This window comes from Plasmodium coatneyi, chromosome 6 (assembly GCF_001680005.1).
Source record: "Plasmodium coatneyi strain Hackeri chromosome 6, complete sequence".
Taxonomy (NCBI): domain Eukaryota; phylum Apicomplexa; class Aconoidasida; order Haemosporida; family Plasmodiidae; genus Plasmodium; species Plasmodium coatneyi.
The window spans coordinates 780,568-801,424 of record NC_033561.1 but is presented as its reverse complement, the minus strand read 5'-3'; the positions used below and the strand labels follow the sequence as shown (position 1 = coordinate 801,424).

Here is a 20,857-nt window from a genome sequence, read left to right as displayed (position 1 = left end):
CCGTGTTCCTCCTCAGGAGAGTCCACGCAGAACTGTACGCACAATAATCGCACCGCCAATTAATGAATTGCAGAGACAACTTGTTTTGACTGTGTGGGTAGTTGCAACAATCTTGTGCCACGAGTTAGCCATCATAGTAGTTCCATGCATGTATGCGTGTGTATGCCAGGGGGCCACGCGTGGTGTTAAAAAAAAAAAAAAATTGAATGAATGAATGAATGAATGAATGAATGACAGTTAAGCAGAACAAATCGCGGAAAAAATGAAGCTGCCCCAAAGGAGACTTCCCAAAAGGGAGCATAACGCGATCCAAAGGAAATGGATACGCTACAGTAACATGTGCACTTTGAGCTTCTTGTAAATTGTCTTGCTGTATATGCACGGAATGGGCAGGAAGAAGAGCGTTTTATCATCTGCGGGGGGGAGTAAACAAATGTTACGAAAAAGGGATATGTCTGTTTGAAGGGGTCATGCCCTTATCGTTGCGCCACACTGGCTACCACATGCCTCCATTCCAATGGGGGAGACGCCAGTCCATTTGGGACACCGTTCTAAACAACTGCCCGTGTGTATACAACTTGCATGCACAAAAAAGGGTCAAGTCTTACGTTTTCGCGTTTTCGGGTTGAAAGTCAAGACGGGGCAATAAAACACAAAGTCGTTCCTATCGAAGGGGTCGTTATTCTTGAAGGCGCTAAAGGCACATGTTAATTTATCTGCACTGTAGCCAGATAAACTCATCCTTTCCATTCCCCCTTCCTCATAACACTGAACAGGATTGCTTCTTTCTCTTTCGAACCCGTCCCCATTTTGTGCATCCTTTCCATTTTTATTAAGACCGCCCTTATCGCCATCCTCGTTGTATATGCCACTGGTGTGAGTTTTTTCATTTCCTTCATTTTGAGCGTTTTCACTCTGCTTGTTTTTTTTTATCCTCACATAAATGTAGGGTGAGTCGTAGTAAAATTGGTTTTCCTTCTTGTGGGCGTATTCCCAATAGTTATTGGTTCTATGGATTCGAGTGACTTCTCCTTTTTGTGGAGGCAGTCCTCCATTAGGGTGATTCACCTCTTCACCTTGGTTGTCCATTTGGGGGGTAGGGTTCCCTATTTCCGTTTTTGTGGTGTCGTTAAGAGTACCTTCCTCGGGGCCAGCTTCCCGGTCAATCTCCCCACTGTCCTCTCTTCCATCCGCTGGTACAACTTGCCTGTTTTCCTCGTCGCAAATTTTCATGAAAATGCTATTTCTCTTGTGGATGTATCTATGCACGAACGGTTGGGAGGTCGTCACGAATTCGCCTTTATACGTCCGTATGGGCAGCAGCCAGATGCCATCCTCGTTCCTGAGGGGGGTGCACGGCGGTTCGATAAGTGGTTTGCACGGCAGTCTGCACAACGATCTACACAACGATATGCACTGCATTGTAACCATGTGCCTGCTTCCGTGCCGGTCGCCTACCCGCCAATTCCGTCGCAATACTTAAAGGACACGTTCAGGCTATTGACTGGCACATTCATGCTACGCGCATAGGTGAGGTAGACCGAGTAAAAGAAGAGCAGCGGATTCCTAAACATAGAGACGTCGTAGACGTGTCTACCTCCCCGCTGATCTGTCTTTATCAGGTTTCTCAGGTAGCTCAGCTTCTTCTTCACGTTTGCAAAGAATTCGCGCAAGTCGTTTTCCCCCCTGGAGAGGGCATCCCACTTGTGCGGCACCTGCACGGGGAAGGGAAGAAAAACAGTTAAGGCGAATAGTGAAGGTGAAGAGATTCCCTTCCATAATTGCGCTAATTTTTTCTGCGGAGTGCCTTACCCTGAAGGTGAGTAAATCCGATAGCATCTCCCCCAAGGGGTCATTCTGCAGATCGGGCGATCCCGCCATTTGGATGAGGTATCTAATTTCTCCTTTCATGCTTCTGATGTGGCTCAGCAGGGAGTTGTATTCCTCCGTCAGGTACTTCACTGCAGGGGCATGTGGAGGGGTGCAAAGGAAAGACGCAATGGTGTAGGCAGGGACGCAACGAAGACACACAAACGCAATGATGAGGAGACGCACAGATGCAACGATGGGGACGCGCTGAACCCGTCCAGTAAGCACATACAGGTCGACGTGGCGTTGACCGCCTGCCTCATCGGTGCAAAGCAGGAAAACTGCTCCAAGTAATGATATATCAACTGAAGGGTGTTTCTCCTGTGGGCTCTGTTAATAAGCTGCCACTCTGAAAGGAGTATCCCTTCCGTTAGAGTGATCAGCTGTGCCCCTTCATACAAGTGCATGCTTTTATTCCTTTTAAAAATTTTCTCCCTCAAGTGGAAGTTTTTGCACATATAGTGAACCATTCCATGCAACGTGGTGATGGTGGTGGGCATTTGCAACACATTGCTTATCACGGAAGGATTGTTTCTGCTCATTTTGCTCGAGAATAAATTACAGACAAAGGAGTGCAGCATGTTCTTCGTTAGTATAAGTTCCTGGGGAAAGAGGAGTTCCACAAATGCCCTCAAATGATTGGAGAGGAAGTCCCTACATTTCTCTGCGTTTTTCAGGTTCGCTTTGTATTTTGCACGGTCATCCAGGTTGTCTCGCTGTGCAGCTTCCTGGTGGTGATTTTCCAGTTGACCCACCTCTGCGTAGCGACCGCCCTTCTGGGCCACTTCGCAAAATGCCTCCACTGTGCCAACCATCTCATTTAGCAAATCCACGTTGACGTTTAGGTTTTCCACGGGACCCTGTTCATTCAACAGGGAGAAAAACAAAATGGTGAAGAAAAGACACCTGGAAGTATCCCCCCTGGTGTGGTCTTCCTCCGCGATTATTTCTTTCACACTTGATGCGTTACGAACACTCATGCAGCTAAAGCAGAAGTGTAGAAAGTGCAGGTAGTCCCTCGAATTGTGCGCGAAGTCCAGGTTAACCACTATGGCGTTTTGCATCAGGGTAGGTGACAGACTATCCATGCGGTTATAATAGACAAAGTATATCTTGTGTGTGTTCTCCTTTATGTACTTCTCCGCCTTGTGGACGTCTTCCTCCTCCTCCCCAAGGTCCATCACGATCACGTCATTCTGCTTTGACGACACGGAGTTGGACGCATTTTTTACGTCTACGTATAGCACATTGTTGTTGCTTAGCATCACCGTTGATAAGGCAAAGCTGTGTCGGTTCTTTTGCAAAAGTATGATCAGCTTTTTTCTTTCTCTGAGGAGGGAGTTGAAGTAGTCTCCCCGTTGCACGGATTCTATGAAGAGTTCCCCCGAATTCACATCACCACTGTGGGAATTATCACGCTCGCCTGTTATGTGCCTTATAGATTGCTCTCCCCCCATGATGAACGCAGAGTTTACACCAATGTGAGATGCAACGAAATGGCACAAATTTTTGTTCACCAATTCTCTGTCCAAGTAAATCATTCCGCTCAGCTTTACATCTACGTACTTCCTAACCGACAGGACAAACTCCTCCTTCTTAACAATTTTATCGATGACCATTTTGTAAAACAACATGGATGGCTTGGTAAACTCCTTCAGTGGAAACGTGTCTTCCATTTTATTCTCTTCACCTGCACAACCTGTACCACCTGTCGGTTCGGTAACATGGGAATTCGTCCTAACGTATCTGTTCCATGTCTTTTTGTTCTTCTTAATATGTTGCAGTAATTTTTTGAAGACGCAAGGGTTTCTCCTTCTCAGATGTAGAAGCTCCGGCAGATAGTAGTCGATGGAGTCTTCCTCCTCACGAATCGCGTGAACGGATTGGTCCAGTTCGTTGTCATCGCTGCTGTCAGTGTGGTGGCATACATGGATTGCCGTTTCTCCACTTTTCGCTTTGCCATTCTTAACAGGCGCCTCCTGATCACCATCATCATGCCGCTGCAACTGCTCCTCCTCTTCCCCCCCGCAGAACACCCCCCTCAGCTTCCTCTTCTCTACATAAAGCAGCTGCAATGATTGGTCCACACACTTTACAATTTGACTTTCCCTATTTTCCTTCACCCCATAGGCCATTTTTTCTCCCCAAAAGTTTGTCTTACCTTCCAAGGATTCACTTCTTCCATCCCACTGTCCCTCCTCCCTGGGTAAATCCACAGAATAATGTTCCCCCCCTAATTCATTATCCACCAAGCCAAAGTTTTCATCGCATATGCTACTTTCATACGCAGAGGAACTATCCCACACGTCACTCAACCAGTTCTCTTCGTCATTCTGAAAGTTTTCTTTCCCCCCCTGAGAGGTACACTTTTCGCGTTGAAAGGGGGAGGACAACCCCTCATTTGAAATACTCCTACATGAAGTGTCCACATTTTTAACGGGATCATCCCCTGGTGAGATTGTATCGTTGTGATGCTTAACGGGACAATCCCCTTCTCCGGATGCAGCGTCCCTCTTTCGCTTATCCCCAATGGAGCGAAGTAAGCGCTTCTCCCACCCCTTGTTGTAGCTTCGAAAAAATAAAAACACTTCCTTCCACTTTATCGCTTTGTAGTGGTAAACATCCAGGTAAATGCTCAGCAGAAAATTTACCAATAGAGTATGCTTACTATCGATGAAGGACAAAATGTGAAAGTAGAAAAAGTTTAGCACATACGCTTCGTTGTCTTTGCTCTTCTCTCTGTTGAATAGCTTGCTGGCCCGTTTAACCATTTTTACGAAGTTGCAGTGGGGGAACTTGTATCTCTCTCTCATCATCCCGAGGGACTGCGTTAGCAGGTAGGCCGCATAGGTTAGGATGACAAGTTTTTCCGTGGGAGTGGTAAGAACGGTTAATTCGTTTTCTTCGCTTCGTTCAATTTTCTCCTTCTCTTGTGAGTCTTCCGACTGGATCTTTTGCGTCTCCTCTTCGTCACCATGTTTGGCATGCTTATCGAGCAGGTCAGCCGCTCGGCGCAGAACCTGCAATAGGGGCACGCAACACAAACGGGGAAAATTTGCGAAGGGTGAAAAAGAACACATAATACGATGTGCACACGTGGGTGGATGTACGCATAGAGTTACCTCCTCCTCGTGCATGGCCCTCACGACCGATGGGAACTCCGCAGCCGAACGGCTTTTCGCCCCCTTGTCGTAATAGTAAGCAAACAGGTTAAGTAGATTCCTCTTTTTATAATCGCATAGGATGACGTGGTGGTCCTGTCCAATCTTCGTGAAGTCAATCCCTTCAACAGAGTCGGCAAAGAGGTACACAGTTCCAGACCCATCTGTGCCCTCGTTCACAAGTGAGTAAATAAGTTCATCCACGTTTCTGAACACAACGTTAAAGCCCCTCTTCCGGTAGCTCCTTATCTTGTTTGTGATGTGAGCAACATGATCCTCTTTGTTGGGGAGGTCCGTCTTATCGTGGCTCGTGTCGGTATTGTGTCCTTGTTCACTTGGAAGCTCCTTCCCCAACGGGGCAACTCCCCCTTGGCAGTCCCCTCCAACGGCGTGAATCTCCCAACCGCACTTCCACTTCACGTAGACGTACTTTTCCTCGTCCCTTCGGAACTTCTTAAGAAGGTACTTCTTCATTTGTTGGAAGGGGTCGATGCAGATGATTATCTTCTCGTGCAGAACATCGAGCAGGTGACAATTAAACATGAGCATGTTGTCCCAGCAGAGATGCAACTCTTCATATTCCCTTATAAATGTGGGGGGTAGATAGTTCTCTAGGTTGAGTGCACTCCGTGGGGTCAGGTTACCCCAGGTGGGTCCGCATAAGTGGGTCTGTTCAGGGTGCCCCGCTGCGTCGAGACTCATCCGCCTGTACTTCTCCCTCTCCTTCATCAGCAATTTTATGAATTTCTTTTTCTCCTTCGATTCCATGGCGGAGCAGTAGATGAAGAGGACGCTTTTCAACGGAAGGAGGATGTGTGTTCTTCGTTCTATTTCTTCCTTCGTCGTTTGGTCAATGGTGAGGAGATCCTCCTGCGTGTGTGTGTGGGGGAATCAACCGGGTAAGCAACAACCGAAAATGCAACAACAATGTATATATGCAACAACCGAAAATGCAACAACCGAAAATGCAACAACAATGTATATATACAACAACCGAAAATGCAACAACAATGTATATATACAACAACCGAAAATGCAACGACGTGGTTGCGGCACGCTGTGGGGCCCACTTACCAGCAAATCGCGCACATCCGGGGGAGCCGCGCTTAGCATTGCCTTCCGCAAGTCCTCCCTTAAGGCAGAAATATCCTGCCTCAGCTGGATCACGCCCTTCCGTTGCGTCAGAAGAGAATCCCTTCTCTTCACATACTCATTAACCGAAACGATAAAGGCATTTAAAATTTGGACAAACCTATAGTTGAGGAACCTTTCTACATTGGACACATTTTCGTACTTTAGGATGAGACTTTTCGTAACAGAATCTATTACTATATTTTTTACTCGACGGAGAAAGAACCCATAGTGGAAGGAACCTTGTATGTGGTCCTCGTCATTTCTTTGGCCAAAGTAGAGGTACACGATTTTCAGGAACCCTCCATAGCGGTTTTCATTCTCATGCTTAAAGAGATTGAAGTCTTCCTTGGTAATTTTTTTCAAGTTATTTTTCGCTTTATGTATTTTATCCTGGTACTCTCTGAGGGAGTTTTCCACGTGGCTGTTCATGAGATCCATCTCCTTCTGCTTCGTTCTTATTTTCTCTTCTATCTGACAAATTAGTGCGTGTGTTTCTTCATTTGGGCTGACCAACTGATCGATGAACTTTTTACATTTGTCCCGTTTGTTCAGTAACGGGTTCAGTTCCACCCCCTTCAGTGTGGCGTACACTTGGTGCGTCTTCTTCACAAATATAGCTGCGTCGAACTGCGGGTTTGCGTTCCTCCAGTGGGGTACCTTCCCTGCGACGGAATGATCATCCCACTGGTGGTGGTGGATGCCCTGATTTGCCAGCAGCCCGTTCAAACTTCCACTGATTTTAACGAGGAAGCGAACTTCCAGAGGGATCTCCACATCTGAGGTAGATGCAGGGAGTAATCCACACTGCGCCTCACTGGGGAAGCGGTACGTAGGTCTGCCCTTCACATAGTTGTAAAGAGGCAACGATAAGTTGAACAGAAAAATATTACTCTCCTCAAAGTGGAAAAAATCCAAGTGGACAACGTGGAAAGACTTGAACAGATGCACAAACCGAGAAGAGTGAGTCTTATGGTACTCCCGATAGTGATTCGTGAAGAAGAGAAAATGGTTCCTCTTTAGGAGCATCGGTGCGATGTAGTTCTGCATGTTTCCTCCTATTCTAACTTGTTTGTGCTTGATTAGGCTGACTATATCTAAGTAGTAATGGTTGGTGAAGTCTTCGTAGAGTCTGTCCAGGTCTCCGTTGTGCAGTACGTTATCCATCAGGTCCAGGTACTCCTCACTACAGGGGAAGCGGCCTAGGAAGATGTTTCTCCCGTGGGGACCCAAGGTGGGTCCTTCCAGGTTGGAGCTCCTCATTGGTTCCACATCTATGCTGGTATCATTAACTGCTTCATCCTCCCCCAGGAGAGACTTCACCGTGCGGTGGTAGGCCTCCCGCAGTTGCCCTTTCACCACATCCACATCATCTGCCAAACAGACAGCACAATCATTTTTGAACGCACAATAAATGGAAACAACCTTCCGTAGTAAATCCTCCTGCTCATTCAAAAAAACGACATTGCTTCTTCTTAAGAGGAGAAAGGAATTTATCATCAACACGGTCCTTACAACGTCGTCGTAGAAGTGTCCTACATTCTTGTCCTCAAAAAAACTACTCACGAAGCTATGATTTATCTTCCCCTGTGGGTTATTAAAAAGGTCAGATTTTACCTGAACAGTCAGCTTATTTTGTTGCCGACTTAAAAAGAACCCATTACTCTGCTGCAGGATGTATTTTCCAAAACGGGTGGTGAAAGATTGCTCAATGATTTGTCTGCACTGCTGAATCTGTGCATGAGAAATGACATCGCTGCAGAGGATTCGATACAAGTCCTCTTTAAAAAAAAGCAATATTTCATTAATGCTGTTGGTGGTGTCCCTATCGCAGAGCAGCAGGTGGTTGATGAGGTTGTTGATTCTACTTGTGTGCAGGTGCAAGTGCTGGTGCGGGTACAGCGTGTCGTTTTGCTCTCCCCGGGCTCTTCCCATGACGCCTTCGAATATCTCCAGGATGCACTTGATGAAGCTGTTGCACTCGCTTATCACCTCTTCGCAAAAATTCTATGCAGGTGGGGGTGAGATGGTTGTACTAATGACATGAACGTACTAATCAATTGGCGGCACTGTGAAGGAATGTCCCTCCAACGGCACCATTACAAGCACCGATGAACGTTGCACCAACTTACATATTTCAGGAAGAGCGCCTCAATCACACTCGAGTAGACACTGTGGATGTCCCTTGTGTCCATCTCCCCCACGTTAAGGATGAAGAAGTGCCGGTGCATCTTTTCTAAGTTGTGATAATCCCCCTGTGTATGCATGGCATGTTCGCTGTTGAGAGTGCAAAAGATCCTGCGTCTGGGTAACGCCACGTTGGTTGCGAGCTCCCGGTCGAAGAAGGTCTGCATAAGGGAACGTATGCAGAAGGATGTGTGAATAAACACGAACCCACGTATCTACGCTCACCAACGTATCTATGTGCATCCATGCGTGGACGTGCACGCCATGTGCACATGTTGGACTTACGCTGCTCCCGGCGAGGGCGTAGAGAAACTCCATCGTAAGACGGGAATCCCCGTCCAGACAATTTACGTCATCGATGAAGATGGTGACGTCGTCCCGCACGGACCCCTTAGACAGATCAAACGATCGACGCAACTTATTAACAATTCGGTTGTACCGAAAGAGTGCATTAAAGCGGAAGGTGAAGTTGTAAAGGTTCGCCCTTTTTTGGTCATCCGAGTTCAGGTGGTTATAGATGCACATGGATTTCGCTGAGTTAGATCCCCCCATGAGAACAAGAGGCATACGAAGGTAGGAAGAAACATTTACCAAATATTTCATACATAGAATATTGGCGTCTTCAAAAAGGAAGTAGGTATCATTAACGAACAGGGCGTTATCCACTAGATCCATTTTACTTATGTGGACACTTTCCTTTGAAAACATTTTTTCATGTCTCATGATTTTATTCGTTTCTGCATTGTAGTGTAGATGAATGAAGGAACTGTTCCTTGGGATTATGGAAATGTTGTTGATGTGCTTAAAAATGAACCCCTCAAATTGGGTTCTAAATTTTTTATCCATGAAGGAGGTAAACGCGTAGACAAAGCTGATCGTGATTATGTTGTTCAGGTGGTTGTCTAGGATTTTTTTTTCCGTTCCTTTTTTCTCCTTCAGCGTTGTTACGAAGTAATCCACAAATTGTACAAAGTGGCTGATCAGAGTATTCACGTGGACGCTCACTTGGGCCCTTCCTTTGTGCAGAAAATGGACCACACCATCGTCCTTCCTAACGTCGTTATCGCCTTCCTCATCAGATTCCTCCTCCACGTCACTCTGCTGGTCCACATATTTCGGTCCTTCCTCTTTGCCTCCACGCCAACTGCTATTACGGTCACAGTGGGGATGATTGTCAATGCCCCTACGGTCATTTTGACTCACTTCCCCCCCATGTGGTATAAACGGGGACGGGGAAAACGTCTCCCCAGGGGGTCTCTCAAATGGGACGTTCACCTTACCACCATAATCACCCTTCCTCCTGTGCTTCCTAAAAAAGTTCATCGCCTCGATAAATAAATCTTCAAACACCTTAACGATTTTCTTCTTGGCCGATTTGTATGTTTTTATTCTCTCTACCGCATGCGTGATGAAGGGGAGAAAGGGGACGGTGTGTCTCACTTGCACGTGGTGGTACTTTCCAATGAGGTTAGGAGACATTTGTGTTAACCGTTCTGGCGTGAATACATAGCAGTGATGCTTGCAGTCGTCTTCCTGTTTGTCCATTTGGCTTAGCAGGTTCTTCTTCATCGTGTGGCTGATAATTCGCTCCACGAAGGTACTATCCCTTACGTTGATGAGGCTGATGTGCACTCTCCTCCTGTTCGGAACAGATTTTCCATCCCACTGGTTAGACTGATTGAGGTTGTTCTTCCCATTTGGGTCATTCCTACTGTTTCTTCCCTCATCGGTGGATGTGGGTTCCATTTGGGTTTTTTTTTTTTCCCCCAATTTGTTGGTGCAAAGCTGGTCGTTCTTCATCCCAGGAGATGCTTCCTCAGGCTTGTCCCCTCCATTTGAGGCTGTTACTCCCATTTCAATCGCCTCTTTACCTGACTGTTTCTTCTCCTCCCCCACGGGGGCACCTCTCCCATTTCGGCCGAACACAAATCTGAGGCAATCTCCATCCTCACAATAATTCAGGTCGATCTTCTCCACCGTGCAGTGATTATAAGTGCCCTTCTCTGCCACCTCCAAACGGTTAACCAAATTCGCCAAAATAAAGACGATGGTGCTCCTTCCAGCATACTTCTTCCCCACCAGCAGAACGTTTGTAACGCTCCTCTGATCGCACTTCACTTCGTCCATTTGGCGAAAACTACACTGATTCAAAATTTTATACAGTTGTAATGATTTCTCCACTTGATATTTCATGAAGGTCATTTTCTTCTCCACCATTAGGTCAGTTATTATGTGGTCTACTTGTTGATCCCACGAGGTTCCTACTGGATGACATGTCTTCTCACAAGTCGTCTCTTCCGCTGAGTACACTTCTTGCTGGTCTGATTCTTCCTTCTTCTCTACCCACTTGAGTAGCTTGTCTCTCCACTCCTTGGGGATATTAAACAGTAGACACATGTCTTTTGCCAGTTCCCTCCATTTGGAATTCTGGACAAAAGAAGACACGTGTTGGATGATTCCCTTCACCACGGTGTATTCCTCACATGGGTTCTTCCCACATCTGGCAATTTTTACCGCACGGAGTAGCGTCCTTTCGTCCAGGTGTGGCTTCAAAAATTCCTGCGGTGAAAAAAATGAAAAGGGACCAAATGGGGAAAGTTACGAATGCATGTTGGACTAATCAAACTGGAGGCACCCATTTGATATTCGATGTATTACGCTCCATTTCCCTACGTGCTGCTTCAAATACTGGAAAGCCATATACGTGGCAGACGCCAAGACATGCGCTCGATTGGGCCCACACGAGAGGAAGACAAGGAAGAGCACTGTCAGTGAGAAGGGCTTGGCCGGGTTGTGCACCGAAAGGGAAAAATGCAGCCTGGTCACCGGGTTTACAGAACATCCTTCTGAGTAGTACTCCCCAAAGGGAAGAGACTGATCCGACAGCGATATATACATAAGGTTCTTTTTGCTGAGGTTGAATTCACTTCCGTTGATCTTTATCGACTTCATTTTATTCACCAAGTGGTTTCTAATGTTGGCTAGCTGTTCATTCAGTACAGATAGAACCTCCGGCCGGTACGCATCTACTTGGTGAAGAAAAACGGACACGTTGGAGGATAAGCTACACGATATGTAGTTCAGCAGGTCCGACTTGTTTAACCCCTTGTTGTTAATTAAGATGTAGTGAAATCCTAACAGAGTGGAAAAATTCTTCGAGTGACTGATCCCGTAGATGCAGCTCGACGGCAATACAATGAACCCGTTTTGAATGTACTTGTAAAAAAAGAACCCATAACTTTTCTCGTGATACAGAATGTCCATTGTGTAATTCTCATTTGGTAAAAGTTCGTACTTGTATTTTATACTGTGATTAAAAAATTTGATATGGTATGTCTCTTTGTCCAGGTGGTGCTTCACCTGTTCCAGGTAGCCGTAACTGGAGTTACCCGCCATGGCGCCGCTGCCCTGTTCGTTTAGGAAGGTCTGCAACTTATCACGCATCTGAGCAAAGGAGGTGAAGATGATCCCCCAGCTTTTGTTGCTCTGCAGGGGTTGGCCGGGGGGTGCCTGTCCCTTCTCCTGGCTTCCACTCTGCTGATCAACCTGGCTGGAGTTTTTCTCCCCATGTGCATCGTCTTCACGTCCGCTTGTCCCCCTGGCCAACGCATGTACCATCCTGCGTAGATTCTCCTCCAGCAGGTAGATGACGTACTTGCTCTTCTGCGCGTCGTGGACGAAGCCCTCCCAGATGTGCGTAAAGAACACATTGATCAGGATGAAAAGTTGTTGCAAATTCTTCATCTGCCAGAAGAACAGGTAGGAGTCTTCCTTCAACGGAGCCAAGAATTCCTTCCGATCAGCATATCCATGGATACCCCTCACCACTGCATTCTTAATTTCGCTGTTTATCTCGTTTAGCAAAAACTCAGTCTTCTTGTATTTTATCTCTTCCCTGAATAGAACCCGTTCTTTATCCGACGTTATGATCCCACAAATGGAATCATTTTGAAAAATAAATTTCTTCACATAGGGGAATAACTTATGCACATACCTGTTCAGGCACTTTAGTTCGTTCATATTTAAATAGACGTCTAAAAATTCCTCATCGGTGAGGAGGAAGAAGGTGTACCATTCGCTTCGTCGTTGCAGAGTGTATGCTTCCACCTGTTCCAGAATGGCTTTTAGTTCCCTTTCCGTTTTTTCAAATTCCTCCAACTGGTATGTTTTTTCTAAGTGCTTCATTATCTGTGGGTATATGAACAAGTCTTCGCACATCTGCTTGTACCTACCTACTATGGCAGATAGGTGGTCCGTTTTTAGAGCCTTCTTCAGTTCGCTGTTTTTATGCTTCGCTAGCTCAAGATAACACGTCTGTATTTTACTAATAACGCCCAATATGTTTATGAAGTTCCTGATCTGAGTGGATAGCTTATACAGTTCTGGGTATATGTGTCTACTGAAGGAGTCATTCTGCAGGACGAACAATTCCGACAGGGTTCCCTTCAAATTGTGCAACAGTTCAGCCACGTTGTTAACGAAGTACACCTTTTTGTTCACCAGATTGACGTCTATTTTGTTCTTCCTTAGGGTTACCTTGAGTTTTTCCAACTGTTCGTTCATTTTTTTTTCCTTTTCGTATTCGTAGCAGATGTTTTCTAGGTCCGGGATGCTGTTGGCGAAGTGCAGGTGGAGCAGCTGCCTCAGTTCGATTTGCTCCTGGGCGGTGGGAAGCACGGTGGTCTCATCAGGGTTAATCTCACCACGGTTAGAATCATCCCTGTTAGTATCATCCCGGTTAGAATCATCCCTGTTAGTATCATCCCTGTTAGTATCATCCCTGTTAGTATCATCACGGCTAATGTCAGTACCGCCCATGCTGACCCACGCCACGTCCTCCGGGACGGCCCCACCCTTGGCACCATTCAGCACGGCCACCGCCCGGTTGAAGTACTTCCCACTTCCACGGACTAGACTTAGCAGTTTCAGAACACGTAATGCACTCTCATAGGTCCTCTGAAACCTACTGCAACGCTCGTAAAAATCGCCATTCACAAAGTTCTTGTTGATCCTTTTGAAGTACACATCTATGGCCCCTATTTCAGACGACACGCAGTCCACATCGAGACGGAAAATCTTCTCCCTTCGATGCTTTTCGTGACAACAGAGGTACTTGTAGTAGGTATAAATGGCAAGACTGTTATTCAGGAACATATTTTTTAGCAAGCTAAAATTCACAAATGCATTTTTCTTTTTCTTAAGAACCTTCTGGTAGAAGATGTATTTGTCTACATCCTTCTTTACGTCCAAGATTTTTCTCCTCAGGAATTCGAGCAGCTCAAAAATGTAGCAGCGTCTTTTGGTCTCTTCGTTCAGCACTTGTATTTCATCGTCGGGGCCGATTTGGAAGGGGGGGTCATCAGATGCTCCACCCGAATTGGCACCTTCTCCTCCCCCCTCCGCAGAGTAGTACTCCTCGTGGATATCCCCAATAGGGGTGACGCACTCGAGGAGGTACTCCATCTCTTCAAGCGAGTGCACAAAGTTAAAATGGACGAGATTGCCCTTCACGATGCTTAGAATTCTTTGGATGTTCTGCTCCACTTGGCCGATCTGCAGGGTGAGCTCCCTAAACAGGTTGCTAAATTCTATGTCGTAATTCTTCTCCTTATGGAGGATACTTTTCATGGCATTCATTTTTTGATTTATGTGAAAAATCTTGGTGGTGTAGTTGCCACTCATGCTTATGTAGTATTTTTTGAAAAGAAGAAAAAGAGACGATATGGATTCTACATTTTCCTCTATGCTGACCAGTTCGTTCGCAAATTTATTCGTAAAGGTAATATACTCGACCAGCGCATTAATGGTGGACGGGGTATTATTTATGAGGTTGAAGGATGTGTCCAGTTTGGTGGTCAGTTCCTCTATCGTTTGGTTGCTCAAGGAAGGTAAGTAACTGATCAGGTGGTTCCACTTGGTTCTAATGTTGTTTAGCAGATTATCTATAAGAAGCGCATTATCCACTTTAAATAGATGTATCTGAATATGCTTATCCATCCTCTTTACTTTATTCTCCAACTCTTTAAAGGAGGTAAAAAGTTGCGAAATGGATTGTGTGTTCATGATGTCTATCTGGTCCACTTCGATCTGATCGTTCTTGTTGTGCAGTTGTATGATCTCCTCAAATTCGCTGCAAGATTCCACCATCGAGCTATACATTATTTTCATTTTTTCCTTCAGCTCCTCGTCCAGGTGTTGGATCGTTTCATCTGCCTGGATGGCACTGGCGAAGCTGCTCACGGGTGGTGATTCGTGCAGCAGTGATTGGTGTGCCAATGATTGGTTCGGTTTTGCGTCTATTGACTCCGAATCACTCATGAGTAGTGTCTTTTCGAGGGCGCTTCGTTCAATCTCCCCCCCAGTTTCTGTCCTACCCGAGCGAAAAATCACGCTGTCCACAAAAATCTCGCTCGAGAAGAATTCCCTCACCTTGTAGTAGTTAAAGAACTCCTCACGCATGCATATATTTTCAATGCCCGTGTAAAAACACCCCATTAGGGTATTTATGAGTAGGTTACAATCCGGCGTTATCCTTAGATGATCCTTTTCCACGTGTAGAACAACGCTGAAGAGACACACTTCGTTTTTCGCTTTATTTCCTGCACTGTTACTTTTGCTATACATAGTATTTATGTTATTTCCTACGTTTGCACTGTCCGAGTGGGTGTTGTTTTCTTTGTTTTCCACTTTGATCAACCTGTAGGGGGTACCATCTTTATCCCGCACCTTCCCTGGAGTGTTCCTCCCCCGTGTGCTTCCTACTGCACTTTCGTTAACCCTACAACTGTTACCAGGTTCCCCAGTTTGAGCATAAGGAGAGTAGACCGCTCCACTGGCTTGCTTCATCAGAGATGATCCACCATTGGGGAGTCCCTTCGTTCCGGTAAATGGAGTGGTGGACGTATCTGCATTGATTCTGTTCTTTTTGTCGACACTTCCTTCCTCCCCTGGTATATCTTCCCCATTTTCATCCTCCTCGAAGTAGTTATTCAGTAATCCCAGAAAATATTCATAAGTATTCAGGATGACGCTCCTCAGGGTATCATCGCACAGGTACTGACACATCTGTATGAACCGCTTTATATACACGCAATAGCAGCTGCTCAGCGCGATTTTGTTGTAATAAACGTCGATATCGACATCGGCGTTACCATTCATGTTGGTTTTGAGGGTGGTGTCTGGTCCGCCCTTCTTCGTACCCCGTTGAGTGGGATCCCTCACCGTCTTCACCCCGATCGGTCCATTTCGCACCGCTACTGTTGGCCCACCCCCTACCTGTACACGCTCCCCCTGCACAATGCCGTTCTTCTCCAGAAACCCATTGAGCGCCTTCAAGCTATACTCACATATGACCGTAGCAATATGGTTGAGCTTCCCCTTAATGAAGGAATCAAATTTGGGGAAATACTCTCCCTGGAAAATCTTAAACTGCTCCAAACTCATGTTGTTGATGCTTGTGTCGATAAGTCTGTACTCTCTAAGCTCGTCCAAAATCGTCTGTATCTCTACGAACCCTCTGAGGAAGTGCTCATTCAGGAACAACAGGTTCTCCTTTATGTGTTTTTTCTTCCTCTTGAATTTAGACGACTTAATCATATTTTTCAGGAGAAAAAAATATTTGTAAAGGGGGAACTTTCTCACGAACTTCAAGCTCAGGGCACTGTTCAGCAGAGTTATGTGGCTCTTCCATTCGTTCAGTTCGTAGAAGGTCGTTTCGTTTTTCTCGTTGGTCATTACGCCGCTTAGCGATATGGACATGACTCCTTCTTCCTTCTTGGATCCGCAGGGCGCTTTCTCGTACCCTCCTCCGGGCAGGCTAAGACATCAATAACAGAAGGGACAAGAAGGAGTTAAATTAGGATGAAGTCTAAACATGGAAAAAAAGCATTTTGATGGCCGAACAAAATGGGGCAATGCACTCACCTCCGCACGTAGATGAACTCGTTGTTCCTCATGTTGTTCCTGACAAAGTCAATCAGCTCTATATGGGTGGACCACTTGTCCACCACGCTGAAGCTCGCCTCCACGATATCCAGCTTTTTTTTAAATGCACCCTCTTGTGCACTGCTTGGTATTTTCTTTTCGCTTTTTACCCCAAGGGGGGGAAGCATCGACCCGTTTGTTACCCCTCCCTGTGCTGGAGCAGCGACTACCAAAGTAGGTGCAGAAGCCGACGTCAATACTGAGGATGGTGCCAAAGATGATGCCTCCGCCAGAGCCGCCTGTCCTTTGCCTGCTGCGCCAAGTACCCCACTCTTCTGTTGTGGTCCCTTCTTCTTGCTGCTTGGAACGTTCTCCTCCTTCACAGGGACGTGGTCCTTCAAAATATCATCTATCTCGAGTAAGACATCTATTTTTTTTTTTTTCTTGGCGCCGCCAGATGGTTCACCAATTGCATCAGTTGCTACCCCCCATTGGTGGTTTGTTCCCTTCTGTCCACTACCCCGGGAAAGCTCTTCTAAGGTTCTTCTTCTTGCAACAGAACCTAATGCCCCTTTGGCTTCCTCATTTTGGGACCTATGTCCAGCGTTACTAAACTTAACGAAGAGATTTCTATTCAACGAGGAGTAGTTCATTGTGACTTCTCCTGGTTGCTAACACGGGTGTATGCTCAGTGGGAGGAAGAGAGTAGAAGACGACGGACCTGCAATCCTTGTGGTCTCCCCCTCGACTGCACGCATACCGTGTAGCCGTACTGCTGGATGCGCGAAGGTTCCAGCATGTTTCTGATTACCGTGAGAATGCACATCCGCTCCTACAAGTGAAAGCGCATATGAATTGCTTTTTCCCTTGTGGCACTAGTTAGACGAATAAACGGAGCGAATTATCCGAAATGGGGATTCTAAGAAGTTTTTTTTTTTTTTTTTTTTCCTCCCCCCAATTAGACAGGATAATAGGGGAACCTTCCCCACGGGTCCCATTTTTTTTTTTTTTTCTCCCCTGTGTGTGTAGCCCACTAACGGTACATGGGTTAGAGAAGTCACGCTTACCAAAACGCATGCCACGGTGAAGGGATAAGCATTTTTACCCTCACATGGATTAACGGAAATGGAAGGTGCAAAATGGAAGGACCGCCTCTTTGCAGAAGGTTTTTCTCCTTCCGTTATATCACACATGATGTGGGAAGTGCTAAACTGGAAGCGGAAAAATTGCTCGACACGGAAGAGCCGTCTTATGTGTGGGGGGATAGAAGAGAAGGGAAAACAAACCTCCTCAAAATAATCGTTCCCATCATATGATTAACTGTCTATAAAAAGCACAGCTAGAACATTTCCCCCGGCTTGTACACACTTTCCTTTTTTTTCTTCCTTCTATAAAGAACAGCTAAATATGCCTGCATTAGGTCACACAAGGGGGGTAATACACACCCCCAAACCCTTTTGGGGGGACACTATTGACCTCTTCATTGTAAGGGAAAGTTTAGTAGTCTTGTCGTTCCGGTGACAACAGAGGTGGAGAGTCCACCTGCACGATGCTATTTTATGCACATGTACGTAGCACCGCAACGTCACACTTGATGAACGTTTTTTTTTAAATGACCAAAGGGGCCACTCTCCATCAGTGCAACTTCCACAAAGGTAGCTTTGCAACGGCTTGGAAAATACGCCAACGTTTTTGTGGAAGCCAGGGTGCGTAGGTGGAGCGGGTCCTCAGCCCTGTGCACAAAAGGTGTCGCCTGCGGATGGTCCCCAATACTACACAGATCGCTATGCTATACAAAAAAAAAAAAAAAAAAAAAAAAAAAAAAGGGAAAAGAAAAAAGCATTACCATCTATCATCGAAAGTTTACAAAAAAAATAGCAGAGCAAAATGAACAACCCTTTTTGTTGCACTTGGTCCCCCTTTGAAGAACTCCCACACCCCTGTTAACACAGAAAAGCGCTTCGAAAGAAGAACAAACGTAGCGGGCTTCTTCCCTAAGGGGCATGACCAAAGATTACATATACGATCAAACTGGCTAAGCAAAGGCGCGTCGATAAGGACGTTGCTCCTTCTCATAATTCTCTCGAGCACCTTCTAGTGGTACCCCACTGTTGTTCCTTCGGCTGTACCGTACCCCACTGCAACAGGAAAATGGGCTTCTTCTGTAACTGGCCGTTCAAAAACACCAGTGAAGAGGCCAAGGGTGGGACACCGAAGAAGAAAATCTGCTGCGTCTGCTTGGAAACCAAGAAGCTGAGAGACGAGTGCATCGTCAAACTTGGAGAGGAGCAGTGCAGGAAATACATTGAAGACCACAACCAGTGTTTGCGGGATGAGGGCTTCGACGTGAAGTAAGCAGTTCTCAGTGCCGCTTCGGTTCAGCAACAGGGGGGGAAAGGCGGCAAGAAAAGCGGTCTATCCACACATCCCAGACCGCGTGGAAAATTCCTACATAACGCCCTCAAACCAGTTACCCACCTTTAAAAATCACCAATCGCTCGAACTGCTCAGGAGAGTAACAGCCGGAACGGTTCGCATAAATAATGCTGTACGAGTTTCGTGGTCTCTCTCCCCCCTTTACATGAACCCAACTATTTGGAGTCACGTTGGCACCACGTCCGAAGCTGCGTCACACAGTGATACGTAGGGGAATACTACCGGAAGAGCCTGTTCTTTCCGCCTTGGACTCCTTTCAAGGGAACATTTGTTTACGGCCACGCGAAGTTGCACACAATTTTTTTTTTTTTTTTTTTTTATGAACGCGCAAGAAAAAATTATGAACAGTTCATAAAAAAAAAAAAAAAAAAAAAAAATACCATCTACCAAGTGCCATACAATACATTATACACACCTCTGACCATTAACGCAAATTGCCCCTCACGTGGACGCTAATAAGTACGTGTCCCCTACAAGAACAAACGTCAGGAGAAATCGCTTTTGTGTCTGCACACAGGATAGTAACGCCCACCCACCCTCTACTCGAACGAAAATGCTCCTTCGCAGCTGCCCAATTGGAAGGTGCCTTCGGGTCTTCCCCCCCACATTGACAAAACATCCAAACGGAGTCAGGAAGTATTTGCCCCTCCGAAGGGAAGCAAGCACCGTGGCGTATACTCCGTTCAAGTGCAGCACAATCATCAGTACAAACCCCCCACAACAACGAATAAGCAACATGACCTGCACACAAATAGACGTAACGAAACAGCTGAAGCGATTTTACAATCCGAGGGAAAATATCAACTGGACTCTAATCCGATTCCGACACAGAGTGTCACAATTACGAAAAAAAAAATTAAAATATAAAAACCACTCCAAGGTTGCGTTACGATTTCGCTTAACCAGATTTGGATGGGAAAGGTTGCAGTCAGGTCGAAATGCAAGTAAAAGAAATTTGTCCATCAAAAAGTACAATGAAAAAATGAAAATAAAATACGTCTCACGGGATGACATCAAGAAGTTCAAGTTCCAAATGCCTAGCTATGTCCTGCGGATACGCGATTCTCCGGTTGACTACAACCCCAACATTATGCGTGCCCGCAAGTTCTTGCCTTCGCACTTTGGTTAGCGGGGGACACACATAGGGAAGTGTGCTTGTCTTCCACGCGTGCGCCCACGGGGAGGATTATTCTACATGTGAACGCTTTAAAACGTTGTCGCCACGGTGACGAATTTTTCGTGTGAAGTCATCACATGCATGGAAAAAAAAAATAAATAAAAATAAGTAAAAAAATAAACAAATAAGTAGACACCAAATGGACCCCGTCCTCCCAACTAGGAAGCTCTTCTTGAGTTCCTCAGACGACCATCTTGTATTATTTCGCATGGTCCATTCGTTACGCGTTTTTCCCTGTCTTATCCGTTGAGTAGTCTCCTTGGCCCATCTCTAGCCTGTAGTGGGGAATTAACAGGGGAAAACGGAGAAAGAGGGTGCGATGTCACGTTGTTCGCGGTCGTCCGTGCAGGTCACTCCGTATAGCGGCATAAATTTTGCATTCTGCGCGACACATATGTGCATACAGCTATGTGTGGTTCCCTCACAAAAGGTACACCCGCAGCGCTGACACCCTACACATGTATCCCCCCCTCTGTTGCTCTCATTTTGGCGTACCTCTTCGCGGCAACTTTATCCAGCCACCACGACCACTGGGTTAGGTTGGGATCTCTAATCTCCGGGATGTTGTACTGACTTAGGGAATGGCAAAAGGGTACACATATATCGTGTGAGGAAACTTCGCACGGAAAATCACACAAATGCTAATATTCGTGCAAAACGAGTTGCCATGCTTGTCATATAAACGAAAAAAACACCTGTACTGTTCAGGCGAATTGTGCCAAAATTTGCACATTTTTTTTTTTTTTTTTTTTGTACTATCTAGCTAGCTGATCCAGAACAACCATAATGCCGACGGTCCCAAAAATGCTCTTTGCAAACCAGTTTTTCTTGAATATTAAATTGTATTTTCCCATTTTGTGATGTTGCTTTGTGTTGTACAAGTTTGGAGAGGTGACGATATGTTTTTTAATTTCCTTCTTCGGATGTAACTTGGCGATACTAAATGGTGGGGCTAACAGACAAGCCTCATTCC

General features: G+C 45.9%; 4 protein-coding genes across 4 annotated transcripts; 2 read left to right on the top strand and 2 right to left on the bottom strand.

The window, feature by feature from the left end:
- Nucleotides 1-327: 327 nt before the first annotated feature.
- PCOAH_00014470 (Uncharacterized protein) lies at nucleotides 328-16,924 on the bottom strand (the record flags this gene model as incomplete). Its single annotated transcript, XM_020058256.1, has 11 exons — nucleotides 328-413; nucleotides 609-1,342; nucleotides 1,459-1,715; nucleotides 1,813-1,961; nucleotides 2,102-4,889; nucleotides 4,992-5,900; nucleotides 6,105-8,168; nucleotides 8,294-8,509; nucleotides 8,634-10,907; nucleotides 11,022-16,164; nucleotides 16,272-16,924. 11 exons carry the CDS (start codon nucleotides 16,922-16,924, stop codon nucleotides 328-330), a joined length of 15,273 nt encoding a protein of 5,090 aa, XP_019913760.1.
- Nucleotides 16,925-18,422: 1,498 nt separating this feature from the next.
- On the top strand, nucleotides 18,423-18,626 carry PCOAH_00014460 (Copper chaperone; the record flags this gene model as incomplete). The annotated part of the gene is made up of 1 exon (XM_020058255.1): nucleotides 18,423-18,626. The coding sequence occupies one exon, from the start codon at nucleotides 18,423-18,425 to the stop codon at nucleotides 18,624-18,626; it is 204 nt and encodes a 67-aa protein (XP_019913794.1).
- Nucleotides 18,627-19,443: 817 nt separating this feature from the next.
- PCOAH_00014450 (Uncharacterized protein) lies at nucleotides 19,444-19,836 on the top strand (the record flags this gene model as incomplete). The annotated part of the gene is made up of 1 exon (XM_020058254.1): nucleotides 19,444-19,836. The coding sequence occupies one exon, from the start codon at nucleotides 19,444-19,446 to the stop codon at nucleotides 19,834-19,836; it is 393 nt and encodes a 130-aa protein (XP_019913824.1).
- PCOAH_00014440 (Uncharacterized protein) lies at nucleotides 19,501-20,769 on the bottom strand (the record flags this gene model as incomplete). The annotated part of the gene is made up of 3 exons (XM_020058253.1): nucleotides 19,501-20,159; nucleotides 20,380-20,457; nucleotides 20,641-20,769. The coding sequence occupies 3 exons, from the start codon at nucleotides 20,736-20,738 to the stop codon at nucleotides 20,105-20,107; spliced, it is 231 nt and encodes a 76-aa protein (XP_019913856.1).
- Between the last annotated feature and the right edge of the window lie 88 nt (nucleotides 20,770-20,857).